The following is an 18201-nucleotide window of genomic DNA, read 5'->3' on the forward strand; positions in this document are numbered from 1 at the left end:
AGTAACTTCTTCAAGGAATCAGAGTCAATTAGCAGCAGACCCAAAACTAGGACCCAAATTTCCTAACGCTGCCCTGACGGCTCAATGTTCTTTCATCCACACCATGCTGTCATTTGGGATAACGAATGTAGGAGTTGTTTAGCGCCCAGATTTCCTGAAAGAAAAGAAAAAGTTATCAAACAACACCAGCATTAGTAACCCTCATAGTCTCCTTAGTACAATCCAAAAGAAGCACCTAGCTTTCCCATGAACGTGAATTAGGATGTACTAGGGAGAGCCGTTATTAAATTTTAAATTCACATCGACGGGTTTTTTTTTTCTCCAAAGAAAACTGTATTTTGCCATTGAAGAAAAAATTTTGTGGGAAGTAATCTGGGCAGACAGAAGTGATCTATTGGGTTTACTGAGAGAGGAAACTGTTTTGTTTTAGAATTTGCGTACTAGTAGATTCTGCCCAAATGCCACACCGTATTAAAATTCAACATAGCTCAGTTTGCACAGGCTCCCTATCCTAGGGAATCCTTGGGAGAGCTTGAGTTAGTCTCTAAGTCTGCCTATCTGACCCAAGTCACAAGATCCCGCCGAGGTCTGGCAAAGCACCCGAAATTAATATTCGCAGCGGGATTGTATTCTCAAGGAACTCGCTCTACACTCGACACACAGAAAGCTTCCCTGGGCTCCCGGCGCAATTGAAGAACCTAAGACATTATGGCTCTAGATTAGCCTGTGGCCTCTCTCCGCGTGGGAGAGATGCACCAGCGCTGAGAGATGTGGAGCTGGGGGATAGCGGAGGGGCACTGGAGGAACAAGTTAAGTAATTGTAAACCCGGGTTTCTTATTCTTTCCTCCACTCTAGTCCGATCCGTGTAGCGCTTGCACTTATGACCTCTTTTGGCATCTTCAAAACATTCACTCACACAACTAGGGATGCTGAGGAACCAGAGTTCTGTCAGAACTAGGGATGCTGGGAAACGAGACCAGGACTAGTATGATGTTCCCTTCTCCATTTGTTCCCTTTTAGAACAAACTCCTCACCAATTGTGTACCTAGGATAGGGCTGAGCGGGAAAGGGGGTGGGAGGATTGGGGATTTGAGCCGAGTGGATGATATGGTGAGAGTTTTTAAATCTCTTCTTTAAAAACAAAACAAAACAAAAACAAAACTATAACAGCTTATTAAGCACTTCTTTAGTCTCTAGATTCATTAGAATCACAGAGGGGGTCTTAACTAGCTTGTTGGGGGGGGAGCGCGCGCGCTCCATGGACTCCTTTGACAGTCTGGGCTGCACCTCAGAATAAAATTGTTAAATCTATGAAATACATAGGGTTACGAAGGAAGCCAATTATTTTGAAACAGTTTTCTATACGTATTTTTAAAAATCAAGTTCGCGGACACCAATTTAAGAACTCCTTTTCTAGAGAGACAATCGTGTTGTTTGTATACAAGGATGAGCTCCTGAACACGGAAAATCAAAGCTATTTTAAAAGAGTTAAAAACTGTCAGTAGGAATTTACAGTTGTGAGCATCTACCTGAGCAAACCTCCAACCCTCTACTGTCTAACTCACTCTCCCCAAACCCGCCCTCCCGAGAAACAATTTATGAATGAAACTTCTAATAAAGCTATTTCTGCGAAGTCACCTACTCACTATTTGGGCTCAAGAGGCTCACCCGCAAACTCTCCGATGCCCTTCTGCCCGGAACAGTTCCAGACTGTCCTGTCCTGGGCGGAGGGTTCTTCTTCTCTTGGTCTAGCTAGATCATTCAGTCCCTACGGCAACTGGAAGCCTAAGGGTGACACGCGTACCCAACTCCGCGAGATGCGCTTACACGGAGCAGCGTGGAGGACTGAGCGTCAGTGACAAATCAACTCTGCACTTAGTGACTCTCAGTAAAGCTCTCAATGCCGAGCCTTAGCTCTGGACTACAAAAAAGGTGGTAGGAGGTTTCCAAACCTTCACGCTCAGAGCGATTATCAGAGGATTTAAGCCCCTATCAAAATTGTTCTGCAGTCCCTGCATAGGGGCACAGAAATAAAGGGGCTTCTACTCGATTTCGGGTGTTCTTCCTATTTTGCTCTCTGTCTCATTCCATAGGTCCGTTCTGGGACACTAAGCGCTGATCATATTTGGAGGCTCTATTTTATGAGCACAACCCACAGCGACCAGAAAGGGAGCCCCGGGTGGAGGCAGATACTTTCACTTCCTAATGAAAGTCTGAAGGTGGCTGTTACAAGACCAGCAAGCACAGCTGACAAGTGGAGTCTGTCCATCGTCAGCCACCTTCTTTCCTGGAGTCTTTGCCTCCAGATAAAACAAAACAAGGGGGCTTCCCTCGTTCCCTCAGTCCCTCCAATATTACAATTGATCCCTCACCTGTAAGGTGAGGGAGTTGGAGGAGGTGATCTCTTAATTTCTTATCTCTTCCAGTTCTTATATTCTATGGTTCTATGACCTTTGGATCCACTAGCTTTCAGGCCTCAGAGCTCCTTGGGAAACGAACAAGCAATAGAAAGGCCATGGGAGGAGATGGGCAGGGTCTTCCAGGTACTTAGAGCTCCAGGAATCTTCAGCCAGTGCTCGGAGAGCTCAATCGAGTCTCCAGGGTTCACTGTCCAGGCTGTCCACCGAAGGACAACTCTTTCATCCTTCCCATTCCACTCCTGTCCAGGCACACAGGCTTGTGTCAACCTTCTTATCTCAAAATTCCCCTGTAACAGGACGAGGGAGTTAGGAAAGAATAGATTTAAAAGATACCTGGTGAAGACATCTTTAGTGAAAAATTCACAACTCGATTTTCTTTGTTCCCCTAAGTTCGAGAGGCATTTTAGATTTGGCTTCCTGAGCCCTTCCCTGGCTCATCCTGGGCTCATCTTGGGCCAGCTCCTGTCAAATACTTTCCCATGTCCTGGAGTATCCTGTACCGGGTCAGCTCAGACCAAGATACCCGTTTCTTTTCTCAATCTTCACCCATTACTCCCCCCAGTGGATCCTTATATCCTCCTTGGACCTTATTTTAATTTGGACACTGACTAGTGTTTTTTTTAGCATGGATCCAGATATCTGGGTGGAAGCTGATACAATCAAATACAGATTTTTTTTTCTTTTTTGCAAGATTCAGTAGTTGCATCTTTCAGTTTCGATCTGAGTGTCTGACTTCTAGTGCAAACCGCCTTGCGAGCTGCCTGATGGGGGGAATTGGAGGGAGAAGTAAAACAAAAGCCAATGACAGTAAAATTTACTAGGAAATAGATCTGGTAAAACTTAAAATCTCCTACCCTCTGGACCTGTTACTATGCCGATAGGTATCAAAGGGAGGACCACCTTAAAGATAAGGAAACAAAGACTTAGACATTACCACCTGTTCCACTTCCCCCAAAAGGCCAGAGTAGTCTTCCTGGCCCTCTGGAGGCAAGACTCTTAAGCACAGCATCCAAGCACTCAGGCCACCTTGGGAAAAAGACATACTCTATCCCTTGTTCCTCCTCAGCTTCCTTCCTGGTACACTCACAGTTTCTCCTCAGGTTGCTCTGGGCACGTAGTGAACTCTTCAAGTTCCAGGTGTAAGGAAGTGACCCCAGGCTGAACTAACAGGGCACCTTAACCTTATCCTCAGGACCTGGGAAACTGAGTAAGGGAGAGGTTGCCAAATGCCAGAGACCTCTTCCCAACCCAACCAAAACACAGAAAGCAAGACCTCTATTCCTGTAAAACAAGGTGACACACACATAAAAGAGCTCAACAAATCCAAAGTCAGTTAAAACTATTATCCTGTAGCTTCAGTATTGAAGCTCTGAGGGCTAAGGTATTTTGTAGCCCTATGGCTGCCCTTATCCCTTAGGATGCTTCCCTTCTACTGGGAAAGCTTGTACTTCTTTGACAGATGCAAAGAAGGACCTCCTTGCATGAGGCTCCCACTTGAGTTGTGTTCAAGGGATGTCTGTTCTTTGTTCCAGGTGCATGAAGATTAATTAAAACACTAGGCTGGGGAGTGAAAGGGGTGGCATTTGCACATTAGGAAAAGAAACTGGTGGGGGAAGAAGGAGAGGGAATAATTCGTAGTTGTATATGTGAATGAAAAAACATACTATGTTTATGCATACTGTTTGTGAGTATAAAGAACACATATGTGCACTACAAACATGTGTGTATCAGGGCATGCATATGTTTGCATTGGTGAGTGTGACACATATGTATATATAATACAAAATATTGTTGCTGTCAGCACAAGTAATAGTTCCTATTAACTCTTGCTTGCACATACTATATATTTGCTTTATTTACATTCTATTCTCATTTAATATGCAGGACACATCCACAAACATATATATATATATATATATATATATATGTATGTACATAATATACATATATATGCATGTGTACATAAATATAAGTCTACATGCACCCATGCCTCAGGCTAGAGGTTATGGAGACTCTGTATATGTTACATTGCATTTTTACACACCAGGAACACTTTCAAGCTCATTTTCCTCTGATTTTGGAATATCTTCACATAGGTTTTCTTCAGAGTATCCTTGCAATAGGGAGAAAGAGAATAGAGAAGAAAGAAAGGAAGGAAGGAATAAAGGAAGATAAAAGAAGAAAAGGTGATAAGAGATGAAGAAAGAAAAAGATGAAGAGAAGAAGTGAGGAAATAAGGGAAGAGCAGAAGGAATGGAAATGAGAAAGAAAGGAAAAAGGAAGGGAAGAAAGACATAGAGAGAAGGAAGGGAAGAAAAGGAGGAAGGAAGAAAAAGTAGAAAAAGAAATGGAGGGAGGAAAGAAAAAATTGGAGGAGGAGATGGAAAAGGAGGGAACAGGAGAAAAAGTGAAGATAGGGAGCTTAAACTTTTAGAACTGGTAAAAGATTACCATCCCCAATCCAGAGTACCATTTTATGACTGTAAAAGAACCCCACCCCCTCGTCCCACATACAGTGGCCAGGTGGAGATACATGTGACATCGTTAGACTCTGCTTAATCTGATGCTCACTCCTTTACCAGATTTCACTAGGTTCTTCCCTCTCTCCCTCATCCTCCATTCTGCTTTTTCTTCCCCTAGCCCAGTCTTGACTGGAGCCAAAGCTGGCCTTCCTTCTCACAGTCCAGTGCCGGCAACTCACCTCAGTCAGAGCAGAAATAGGTTCAGAGATATCTATAATAAGTTCTCAAACAGTCCTAGCCCCACTTTACTGTCCCGGATACCCGTTAAATTCTCTCCGGCTCTACAGCAGGGACTCAGATTTCTAGCCCCTCTCTCGCTTCCAAACTCAAATAATTGGTTTCCTATTTGGGGTAGAAAAGATAAATAAAATTTTTTCAAATACTCCTGAAAAACCATTTATCTTCCCTTTCTCAATGTAAACTACACCAGATACACTCAAACACATTGCATACATATAACACACACTTTATGGCTTGCATACGTGTTGAGTGAAGAAGTTACTGTGCATTCTATAAACGAGAAGCAAAGGTCAACGGTGAGAAATAGGCAAGTCTCAGCTCTGTCACTCTATATTTTCACATATTTCTATCCCCTAGTCCCTATCTCTCGCTGCAAGACTTTCCTGAAAGGTCCTGTCTCCTCCAAAAGCCGAGAAACCCTAAGCCTAAGTAAGATCTCTTCCTGACCTCTTTGCAGGAAACGGGGCCTGGTCAGTCAGCTTAACCACCTAAGGGATTTCAGAGAAAGAGATGGGACATACCGGGTGCGGAACTCTTCAGGTGCACTCCCCTTGGTTCCCAGCCCACAACCCCATCCGAAAATAGGTTACATCTCCAGGATGAATCTAGAGGAGCCTCGGCTCTATCCTGGGCTCTACATGAACTCAGACAAACAACTTGCCTATTCCCTCTTTCCCATTTGGTCCTTTTTCTCCTGGTTTAAAGCCCCGATCCGGGACCTCTGCCTCTGGTTCGTGGTGCTGCTGTCAGCGGAGGAAACGGGGAGGGGAAGGACAGGTTTATATTAATAAGTGGATGGGCCAGGGGGAAAAAGGCTCAACTGACAAACAGCTCCCAGCTGCATCATCACCAAGGGCAAACGGTCTAGAACGATACCTGTAATCCCATTAAAGTAATGAAAGGCAACCCATCGTTAATCCATTTCTGAGCTCACAGCTTTGGAACCAATTCAAAGCCTGGTCGCTTGTGTGAAAGCCCGGCTCTTTATTCATTACTGTACAAGTATCAGAAAAGGAATATGAGGAAAGAAAAATAGATGCTGTTTCTTCAGCTCTTTAGTAAGTGCCCCTGGCTTGAAAGGTTCTCAAACAAGTCCCTGTCCAAGGGACTGTCGAACACTTTATAAATTGGCGCTGATCCGCTGTGGCCCTGCAGATAAGCCACTTCACCCCTAAGGGCCTAAGTTTCCTTCTCTGTAAAATCAAGGTATTAGACTTAAATTGATCCCCCCGCCCCTTTAAGGTCTCTTCCAGCTCTGCCATTCTCTGGTTCTGAGCCTATTGAATTACGTGGTTAACTTCAAATAAAAGTTGACATATATACTGATAGTCTGCACAAGTATTTAGTAGCTATGGACATGTATGTACATATTATAAATCTGCATATTTGCGTTGAACGACATGCACACACATACAAAGCTCACACACAGCTAATTTCTATATGTATGTTTCTCTTGAACTATAAAAATACATGTAGATCTTGGAGGAAAACCTGAAAATGGGTAGCATATATTCGACTGAAGCAGGCAGAGCCAACAAGGATGAAAATGATCTTAATATATAAGAAAATAATCACATTACAGAAAACCCCGAATTGTCCTCAACCACCTTTTTGAGCTCCTATTAAGAGCAAAATATGTAGTTACACTATCTCCCCCCCCTTTCAGATCTACCAAGACGTTAAACTAATCGGCATCGAAATAATAAGAAGCCTCGTTAAAAGAAAGAAAAACATTTTATTCGAGAATTTACAATACTAGAAAATACATTAAAAGTGCTATAGTTGACTCTAGAAAAGTTGGTCCCCACAAAACACTACGCAACAATAGCTATGGGCTTACACGTTTATAAAATCATTGGAAATTCGCCCCAGTATCTACAACGCTTCTGGGTTTCACATTGCTGTATTCGAGGTCATAGAACGTGACTGAAAAACAATTATTTTTTCTTTAAAAAAAAAAAAGAAGGATGCGAGAGTGACTGACGACCAGCTACTAAAAATATTTATATATATGGGGAGAAGGGCTTGAGAAGATCAAGTGAAATTGTATTTTCTCAGCTAGAAGAGCTAAAGAGAACCGCATTCCAATTCCGTCTTTTACAAATAGCATTTTCCCTTTGTAGCTGGGAGAAAAATCTGAAGGCCCAAATAAAATAATTCTAAGAAACTTCCTGAACAGGCTTTAAAAAAATAAATTTGTGTTTCATTTTACATTTTAGCAGCACTCGCCCCCTCTAGGTAACAACATTTCACCGGTTTCCCTGGAGGGCTTTGCTTTATTTTTATTTAAAGAAATGTAGCATTACTTTCCGAAACAGAACTCAAGCAACTCCCTCCTCGCCGGGAAATGCAATATCTTCTATACTACTGGGGAAGAGTATAGAAGTGCAACCTCTCAGGAAGGTGGGTTTTAAGACTAAACTAAACAAAACAGATCGTCTGAAACCCAGGACAGGTTACTTTCCACCAACACACTATTCACCCCACCACCACCCCGTCCCTCCGGGAACTCTTGTCTCCCCCCAACCCCTCATCATCGGCATTCATTGCAGGAAGGTTTCAAACGGAAAACTACCTCCCCTTTCATACATTTAAAAAAAGGAGGGGGACGAGTATGCCAGGATTAGAGTTCATATTGCAATTACAATCAAAATGCCATCAGCGCACAGACCTGTGAGATGTGATGTAGCCGGAGCCCCCGGAAATATACATTGACTCCAGGTAAACGGTGTGGAACAGGGCTGACTGGGGCTTTAGGGCTGATCTTTTTTTTTTTTTCCCACTGCAAAAATTTTGGCACAGTTCATCCAGCTTGGAAAGAAGAGAGAAGAGAGAGGAGGGGGATTTTCCAAGGGTGGACGAGTGAGATTGAGAAACATAGAGACAGAATGAGGCCGAAGGCGAGGCACGGAAAGTACGAGGGGGACAGAGGGGAAAGAAACATAAAGAAGGGAACGAGAGATAGAGCAGGGAGAGGAGAAGGGAGATGGAAGAGGAGAAGGGAGATGGAAGAGGAGAAATAGGGAGAAAAGAAGAGAAGGAGAAAGAGTAGAGAGAGACCGAAACTCGAGAAAAGGCAAAAACAGCAAGGGAACGTCTTGCAGTCCATTTCTGGAGATTGGTTTAGCTGGGCCCCTTTGGCTAGCGGATGAGAAGGGTAGACTGATTCTGGCGCCAATGCTTGGGATCTCGGCTGCGGGCTCTGCTTTCTCCTTTCTTTTCTTCCTGCCCTCCTCTGTCCCTCCCTCAGATGTCTATCCGTGAGTGTAGGGCGCTGTGTTTGCTGTCGTGGTCCCAATAGGAGCAGTGCATCATGGATAAGTCAGGCTGGCGGGCGCAGGCAAACTGGAGGCCAGGCGGGGGACCAGTTGCATTGGCCTGGGCGGGAGCGGGGGCCGGGGGCGCGGCGGCGGTGGGACTGGCGGGGCTCAGCTGGGCCGGGGGCGCGGCGGCCGGGTGGTGGGGCGGGTGGTGAGCCGCGGCCGCAGCCGGGTGCAGGTGGTGGGCGTGGGGGTGGTGCGCATGAGGGTGGGGGTGAGGCGCTGGATGGTGGCCCGCCATGCCGTTGTAAGAGTTCACTACACCGGGCAGCGCCATACCCTGCACCCGGGAGTAGGGCCCGTAGGAGGCCGGGGCCCCGGGGAGACCCTTTACTCCTCCCGGGCTGCCAGGGCTGGCGGCCGCCGCCGCAGCAGCCGCAGCAGCAGCCGCTGCCGCCGCTGCCATCTGGCAGGACGCGTAGGGCATGGGCGAGGGCGGCTGTGTCAGGGGCCACGAGTTGTTGAGGAAGCCGGACTGCAGGTACTTGGGAGGAGCCAGATAGCCATAACCATCGCTGCCCCCCGTCCCGCCGCCCCCCGCACCGCCGGGACCGAAGAGGCCCTTGCCGGGCTGGAAGTGAGCGGGCGGTGGGCGGAAGGGCCGTTTCATGCGCCGGCGGCGGCGGTAATTGCCCTTTTCGAACATGTCCTCGCAGGCCGGGTCCAGCGTCCAGTAGTTGCCCTTCCTCTCGCCGCCGCCCTCTCGAGGCACCTTGATGAAGCATTCGTTGAGGCTCAGGTTGTGGCGGATGCTGTTCTGCCAGCCCTTCTTGTTCTTTTCGTAGAAGGGAAACTTGCCGATGATGTATTGGTAGATGCCGGACAGCGTGAGCCGCTTCTCCGCGCTCTCGCGGATGGCCATAGCGATCAGCGCCACGTACGAGTAGGGGGGCTTCTGTGAGGGGTCTGGTTTCTCCGGGACCCCTCCGCCTCCGCCACTCTTCTCTGGACTCAGCTCCTCCTTGCAGTCCCGGGGTCCCCGGGGTTCAGAGTCTTTCCCTGGGCGGCCCGTGGCTGGCTCCGGTGCCAGTAGGGCCCCCGCATCGTCCTCCTGCTCGGGGTAGCTGGCCATCATGACAACGAGCAGAAGCGGCCCTCCTCTCTTCTATTCCGCTGCGGAATACAGCGTCCTCTGCCGAGGCTTCCCAGCTGGGAGAGGGGCCAGTGGGGACGCCGGGGAATGGAAGCGCAGGCCGGGGTGGGAGACACGTCCAGTCTTAGAGAAGTTTCTGAAAAGCGTCTCCGATTCCTCTGGGATGCTGAGACACACACACACACTGTCTCTCTCTCTCTCTCTCTCTCTCTCTCTCTCTCTCTCTCTCTCTCTCTCTCTCTCTCTCTCTCTCTCTCTCTCCCCCCCCCTCCTTCGCTAGTTTTCTTCTCTTTTCTTTCCCTTTCCCTCCCTCTTGAGCGGTAATCGAATGTTGAGCTCAGCTTCTGGGCATGGGGGGGGAGCCAGTTGGATAGAGAGGGGCTCCGTTCTCTCCCCCCCCGCCCCCCGTTACGCCCCACCCCGTCCTGACTAGTCCCCGCCTAAAGTGGGTTTTCTTGTCTCCTTTCTTTGCCTAATGCTGCCTTTTCGAGTCTCCTACTGCGCGAGGATCCTCGCTGTTTTCTGATTTGTATGGGCCCTGGCTAGTTCCGCTTTCGTCAGAGCTTTAGCCCCTATAGCGGGGCAGCCAGCTGCGCACGGTCGAGTTCATTTCTAAGTCACATTTGATAAGTACAATGCACCCACCTGGTTTGGAAATACCAATTACACTGAGGATCTCGAGTTTTCCCAAACCTAATAGATGATGGCTTGGCCCTGTACCCCTACCTCGCTCCACCCCTCCCTACCCCCAACATTTTACACACACACACACACACACACACACACACACACACTCTACACACTGCTTTTCCTTAAAACCAGCGCCGCTGAGCCTGTGCAGAGAGGTGCCATTCATCCCTGCGTCTCAGGAAGAGTGCCCATCATTCAAGCACAAAGGATCCATTTCTATTTCCACAGAGAATTCTGTCCGAGGTAATAATTGTACAGTGTCTCAGTTTATCCCATGAAATACTTTTCTGAAACTTTCCTTTCCACACTTAACTGATACCATGCTAGCTGCCTTAAGACAATTCAACGTACTTGATGGTAATGGTGGAGGAGGGAACGGGCCTCGGGACACACCTATAGGAAGGGGTCATAAATCTCTGTCCTGGAGGAGAGAGCGTTAAACTTCACGAAGGCCTCGTGGTATGTCCATTGTGTAGTGTTTTAAGATTGAATGAACGAAACACTCGCTTAATCACCCCCTTCTTTTGAATAAATCTAGTCGAATTTAGCCTGATCTTTGAATCCGTAAGAAAAGTTCAGAGACATTTCCAGTAAAAGCCTCCTTTAAGAGACAACCTGGTAATTGATAAATACGCATCCTATTGCGGAATAAAAGTCTCTGAGTTCAAGCAGTTAATTCAGCATTAGATTTGGCAAAACAAAATAGCTCCCCCCCATTTCCTAATTATGAGTCCGTATTCATTCACGAACTTTTAATACTTCCTATGTCCCTTTGAGGTTATTGAATGCGTATATGAATGTGTCAATATATTCATTTTGCAAATGTGTGAAATTAGAGGTATGAATACACTTATGCACATACAGAGGAGAATCAACCAATTAATGAACAGGCATTTATTACGTGCTTACCATGTTCATGTGTCTAAATTTTGCTAGGCGCTGGGGATAGAAAAACCCCAAAGGAAAAAAAAACCCAAAGAAATAGAAAAGAAAAAAAAAGAGAGAGAAATAGTTTCCACTCTCAAGGAACTCAGAAGTGAATTCTCTAGTTCATACACCTGGAGCTGGGGATCCCAAGCCAGTCAGGGGCGTTTTATGCCAGGTCTTTCGTTTGGTTCATCTTTTCTCTAGGAGTGGGTTAAACATTATTTCTCTGATTTCTGAGGAAGTGGAAGCATGACCGAACGATGAGTGATACAAGTTGAAATCATTGGTGAACAGTCGGTTTTTCTTTTTTTGCGGGGAGGGAGGAGTGTTTTTTGTTTTTTAAAAGCACTTTATTTTTCCATCTCCTGTCACTAAGTTAGGGACACCAGAGTCAAAATGGTTCAGAGAGCAGCAGGTCTGGGCAGTAATAGAGGAAGTATTTGAGAGCAAGAGGCTCTGCTGGTTAACTTGTCAAGCGCCTTGTATTAAATAGGGATGGACTACTCGTACAACAACGTAACCTTAGCTATGGATCCCACAAGATAGGTCACTGCAATTTATTACAACAAATAACAAACAACAATGCCCCACCGACGTAAAGCTGCTCTACCCCACAGGGAAACTCGGATTCTTCCGAGCTCTCCAAACTACCGAATATCCCCGAACCAAAAGCAAAGAGCCTGGTCCCAGAATGTGCGTCAGCGCGCCGAGCTTCGCGACTAAAGCTGGGAAAACGCTGCGAGTTGAAGGCGCCTTTTCAAGGGCATCTTTATAAAAATCCCAGCCCTTCGAGTTAGGAACTGGAAGACACTGCAGGCCCGGGTAGTCCGGGATCTGGCATAACCTTCGTGAACGCCTGCGGAACTTCGGCTGCAGGACTGAAAATGTCTAAGGCCCGTTGCTTACTCCTCCGATGTAATCACGACTCATTCCAGTCCGAGTCCTGACTTTTTCTCCAGAAGCCAAAATCCTCTAGGCAAGACCGACTGTTATTGGGGAAAAAAATCTCCGAAGCTCTTCAGCAACAAAGGATCTGATCTCTTCTGCAGACTCCCTTCTTATTAAAAACAAACAAAAACAAACAAACAAACAAAAAACCAACCAAAAACTATGCTGAATAGAACAGGTACTTCCTCAAGGCTAGTTTGCATCCCGAAGTAGCCTTTGATTCTTTTCACCAAAGATAAAACAACTTTGGGACCCAAACGAAAACAAAAGCGATGTTTGCAAACCGAGTAGCACAGTCTTCAAGACTTGGCTTATCCCGGCTCTGACACTTGCTACCTGTATGACCTCAGTCAAACCACAATAACCCCAAGCCTTAGTTTCTTCACCTGTAAAATAAAAGGATTGGACTAGCTGATGTCTGAATTCCCTTTCGTCTCTAAACTCCTATGAACCTAGTGACCTTCAAGCTGCCGGGGAACTGTCTGTCCTCAAAGTCTCAACGATTTTAGATGGGAGCAAAAATGTGTCTGGCTATGAGTAGGCCCTTGCAAGAACACTACTTTTCTGCAGTGAGGGAAAAAAACTGGGCTCGCGGCTCTTCCTGACCTTCAAGGGCCTGATCCGCAATTCACAGAGATTTGTGCCCTCCCTCTGAGTCTGGATCCCTTTTTCTTCTGACCACCCGTGCTAGCTAGCCTCCTGATTCTCCCTTGCAGGCATTTCCGCTGTCCAGGACCCCGCCGCTGCAGCCAGGTGTGACAGCATTGTTGCATGTGTCATCACCTCCCCGGAATTCCACATTCTTCCCGCTTTTCTCTCTCTCTCTCTCTCTCTCTCTCTCTCTCTCTCTCTCTCTCTCTCTCTCTCTGTGAAAGAGAGAGACAGAGACAGAGACAGAGAGATAGAGACAGAGATAGAGAAACACTCATACATACACAGAGTACAGTCATCTAAATAATTGTCCCTGTGGAGAGGAGGGAGGAAAACCCAGCTCTCCCCAAATATTTCTTTCTGACCATCTAGTCCCAAGAAGGGCATCTTCAGAGGAAACCGATGTTTTAAATGTTTTGCAGGCAAGATGAATAAATAGAGGAAAAGAGGAGTATTTAGGGCTTTCCTCGGCGGGGGGCATTCCTCAGCAGAGTGTTCGTGGCACAGAGAACCAACAAGTTGCTTCACTCACTGAGAAGAGAGGAAGCACCGGACAGGAAGTGCAGGGGTGGGGGCTGTGATGACCCCTTTCTTCCCTCTCTCCCACAAGGTTGTCTTCCTCTTTACTAAGACATCCCTAGGAAAACTGGAGCCCAGGGGGGGAAAGCGGTGTAGCTGAACCGTGCAGGTTCCAGAACTCGGTAGGGCATTTGAGTGGAATATCCAGACTGACTTGAGTAAGGGGAGAGCAAGGAAGAAATCTGCATGTAAGACATTTCGTTTGGAAGGACATTGGGCTGCTGTGCACTAGGAAGGTTTTCAAGTATGTCTAACTGTGATGTGACTGAATTTAGCTGGGAATAGGACGGAATGCCGTCACCCCCAGAGCAAGAGCCCGCTCTCCCCTTCAATGCCAACCAGATGCCTGGGGAAAATGCCGCAGGCTTGGAGTTTCTCCTCTTGAACCGTGACATTTGTTCTACTTATACTGCTGGAGGCTGGGGGTAGAATGGTGAAATGCGGCTGAGGGCCAAAGACCTTGAAAAAGGCTCTCCTTTAGGTATTTAAATGGGCAATGGTGTCCCATTCAGAGTCATCTTTCAGACCAGAGGGTTTAAGTCTCAGATCCAGGTTTAGGCTACAGGAGAGGACCTAAGGAGAACTTGTGGTGTCATCTTAAGGGTTTACTTGAATGAAACATCTCACTCCAGCTGCTTATTCTGAGGCATAGTGAAACATTTTAAGTGGGAAAGAATCCCACCTCCGCCTTCCGCCATTTGCATTGAATTCACTCCTGTACCACCTTTGCTTCCTCTTTTTTTTACTCTCCCTTAACTCATACTGAATGAATCCAGCCGGACTCTACTCGTAGACACCAGTCCTAACCATCCAGGGTGCAGTGGGCTTCTCTTCCACACAGTATGATGGGCCGTCTTTCCCAGGAAATCAGATATTCTGACTCCAAATCTTCCTAGGAGTCTTTCACCTAGCTCTCTGGTCTCGACCCCCACCCCCTAAAGTGGATCCGGGTTTCATTCAGAAACCAAACAGTCGGGTCTAAGACCTGTAGCTCCTTGCAGTTTACTGGGCAGTATGGGGTGTGTGTGTGTGTGTGTGTGTGTGTGTGTGTGTGTGTGTGTGTGTGTGTGCCTGTGAACTTGGGGCAGTTAGAATTCATACCTTTAAAAGGTCTATTCATAGGAATCCAACAGTGAAAATTGTGTCCCTTATGCTCCAACCCAGAAGGTTTAGGATTATTTTTTTTTTCTGGGAATGACAGTAATGCTTATTTCTCTTTTCTGGTGGGCTAGCCTTAGGAATCCATATATCATTAGGCACACATAATACATCCTTACCTACAATAGGGTTTGAGAGATCTATTTATCTATCAACCTATCTATAAAAGGTTTTGGAAGGACTTCTTCAAATTAAGAAATCAAGAAGAATATGGATGAAAAGTATGAAAACCCTGACACTAAGGCAAGGAGGGAAAGAATTGCTCATTTTCCTCTTTCTCAAACCAGTCCTAACATCTTTTGTGCTTCTGGCCAGAACCACTTAGGCCAAATTCTGTTTCATCTCATCTGTGTCCCAAGCTTCAGGAACTGGAGATGAGGGTGGTGGTGACTATTGCCTGAAATGGGGCTCAGCCTCTGGAAACTATCACTACGGAGGGAAATTCCAATTTTAAATGAAGAGACAAGTTTTCTGGTTTGGTACCTTGCACATAATGGGAGCATAATAAACATTTATTAGATTGAATTGAACTGCAGTACAGTACACAATTAATCACCAATCAATAGCTATCTATTAGCACCTACTATGGACTAAACTCTGTGTGTAAAACTGGGGATACAAGAACAAAGAATGAAATATTCTCTACTTGCAACGAGTTTACCTTGTAATAGGACGAGGTAACAAGTGCATATGAGCATATGTACAGCATAAATATAATAAATAAATGTGTACACATGAGTCAAATACAAAGTTGTTTGAGGAGGACACTAGTAGTTGGGGGATCAGCAAGGGTTTCATGCAGAAGATGGTGTTTAAGCTGTGTTTTAAAGAAGTGAGGGACTCTCTGAGCTAGATGTAAAGTAGTAATATATTTCAGGGATGGAGATATTAGATGGAATATCAGAGAGGAGCAGGGACTAGTTTGGTTGGAATACAAACTGTAGGAGAGGAAAAACTGTCCACTAAGGCTGGGAAGGTAGGGTGGAGCCAGGTGTAGGGTTTAAAAGTTAAAGAGAGAGGTTTATATTTTATTATAGTGGCAAGAGGAAATCCCTGGAATTTAATTGAGTGGGGGAGTCACATGGTGAAATATATACTTAGGGAAAGTTAATTCTGTAGCAATGTGTAGAATGCAGTGGAATTGCAAAAAACTTGAGTCAGGGAGGTCAATCAGGAAGCTTTTTAAATAATCTAGGTGAGAGGTGACGAGAGACTGAATCAAGATGGTTGTTATATGAATGGGGAGAAGGGGTCAGAAGGGGTCAGATATGAGAGATGCTTTATAGATAGAAATGGCAGTATGCTGAGATTACAAACCTGAGACACCAGAAGGATGGTGATGCCTTTGACGGAAATAGGAAAGTTTGGAAGAGGGAAGGATTCAGGGGGGGAAATAATGAGTTCAGTTTTAGACATATTGAGTTTAAGGTGTATCTCTGGGACATATTCATTCTCACCTGCAATTAAACAATTTAGCAATAATTATTAATGTCTTGCTATGTGACACTGCTAGACACTAGGATAAAAAGTCAAATATGAAACAATTCCTGCCCTCTAGGGGCATACATTCTGCACATATACATCCCCTCAAAGGCAGCAGCCGTGCACATGTGCACACACACACACACACACACACACACACAACTCATCCATCATTTACAGACACAGAACATAATTTCAAGTCACATCTCATAGTTTTATAGAATGTCGGAGCTGGAAGGGACCTTAAAAAGAAACATAACACACTCATATAGACCATACATTTATCTTACTTGTGTGCACAGACTTATTTATGATGCACACATATAACATGTACAACTTTAAACAGCTCCCTCAAGTTAAAGCCACTTCATCAACACTCCAATATTACTGTTATCAGTTTATAGGATTACTTATTTCTTTTTTGGTACTTACTTGAAAATAGAAAGCACCAGATTAGCAGAGCTGTCTTGGGTCTCCCCATGATGCCTTGAGCAGTAGGTAAATAAACTGTAAGCCTGAATCATGCTACAGATGTGGCTTACAGAAGATGGAGATAATAGCAGACTTTCGCACTTATCTTTTATTATTATTATTATTATTATTGTTGGTTTTATATTGCACACTACTCATTCACATCGGGAAATATTTTTCTATTCACAGACAGAATTTCTTTCTTGATCTCTACAGTTCAACATACAAGCTCATAGGACAATTTGCATCCATTCATGTTCACACTACAGGCTCCCAGAAAAACATCCCTGTCTCTCTGGGTTATAATTGGATTTGGTTGTAAGAGAGACTCCCTAGAAGAAGAAAGCCACATGTTTTTCTTTTCCTTCATATAGTACAGAGGTGCAAAAGAATCTTAGGACCAGAGATTTAGGGCAGAAAGAGACCTTGGGAGTCATCTAATCCAGTTCCCTCATTTTACAGGTGAGGAAATAGAGGCCTACAATTGTGAACTGACTTTTCAGAGGCCACAGAGCTGAAATGTCAGTTCCAGGATACAAACTCAGGTTTTCTTATTCTAACTTCAGCATTTTTTCTATTTCATCCTTCTAGTGCAAAGTTTCTGAGGATATTAGATGTCACTTAGAAGTGTATTACAAGGGTCTGTGATGGATAGATGGAAAGAAGGAAGGAAGAAGGGAAAGGAAGGAGGTAAGCATTTGTTAAGTGCCTGCTATCTGCCAGGCACTGTGCTAAGCACTTTGCAGATATTTGTCTCATTTAACCCTTGTAATAACCTTTGGAGGTAGGTAATATTATAATTGCTAATTCATAGTTGGGGAAATTGAGGCAGAGATTAAATGCTTGCTCACAGTCATGGCTCTAGTAAGTTTCTGAGGCTGGATTTGAACTCAATTCTTCCTGACTCCAGGCCTCATGCTCTATCCGTTGTATTACTTAGTTGGATAGGTAATGAGAATATAAGTGTGTGTGTGTGTGTGTGTGTGTGTGTGTGTGTGCATGTGTGTGTGTGTGTGTGCATGTGTGTGTGTGTGTGTGTGTGTGAGAGAGAGAAAGAAAGAGAGAGAGAGAGAGAGATGGAGGGAGAGAGAGATAGACAGACAGAGACAGATTGAATAGGGGCATTGTACTGAGAAGCCTATTTTAGCCTCTAAATTGTGTCCAACAGCTGGTGATATTTGAGGTCCCCTCAGGTCTCTGGGTCACTGCCCCACCTAGAAGCAGGGAATTTAGCTATATTCCTTTTAGGAAACTCAGGGTCTTGCTGTGGCTTCATTCTGTGATTTAGTAAAGGTATTTATTCAAATGTCAATCATGGAGAGCCAGACCACATTACTCGTACCTTTGTATTTTTCTTACCACTCCAAATTTCCTTTCTGCTCCCTTGCCACCTCCAGTTAAAAATCTATACATGCATCATCAAAGTGGCCATATCCACTTAGAAGCAGCCTCTTGAAATGGCACTGGAAGGGACGGAATCAGTACAGGATGTCCACATGCCTTTCCCTTTTCCAGATTACAGGAAGCAAAATAATAGGAATTGGAAGTTGAAGGACCTTTGCTTAGCTGATAGGGTCTGTTAGCTGAAGGTACTTCAGTACCTGAAATGATGTCTTGATTTCTCCAGTTTGGGCAATGCCACAGCCCATACAGATCCCAAGCCCTCAGTCACTTGGTACATAGTTTCATGAGCTGCTGT

The 18201-nt window shown here is 45.4% G+C and overlaps 1 protein-coding gene across 1 annotated transcript; it reads right to left on the minus strand.

Annotated features, from left to right (window-relative positions):
• Nucleotides 1–6898: 6898 nt before the first annotated feature.
• FOXL2 (forkhead box L2) lies at nt 6899–9987 on the minus strand. The gene has a single exon (XM_020986130.2). It carries the CDS (start codon nt 9576–9578, stop codon nt 8430–8432), a length of 1149 nt encoding a protein of 382 aa, XP_020841789.1. The 5' UTR covers nt 9579–9987; the 3' UTR covers nt 6899–8429.
• Nucleotides 9988–18201: the final 8214 nt, after the last annotated feature.

This window comes from Phascolarctos cinereus, unplaced genomic scaffold, assembly GCF_003287225.1.
Source record: "Phascolarctos cinereus isolate Bilbo 61053 unplaced genomic scaffold, phaCin_HiC Scaffold_726;HRSCAF=1367, whole genome shotgun sequence".
NCBI lineage: Eukaryota > Metazoa > Chordata > Mammalia > Diprotodontia > Phascolarctidae > Phascolarctos > Phascolarctos cinereus.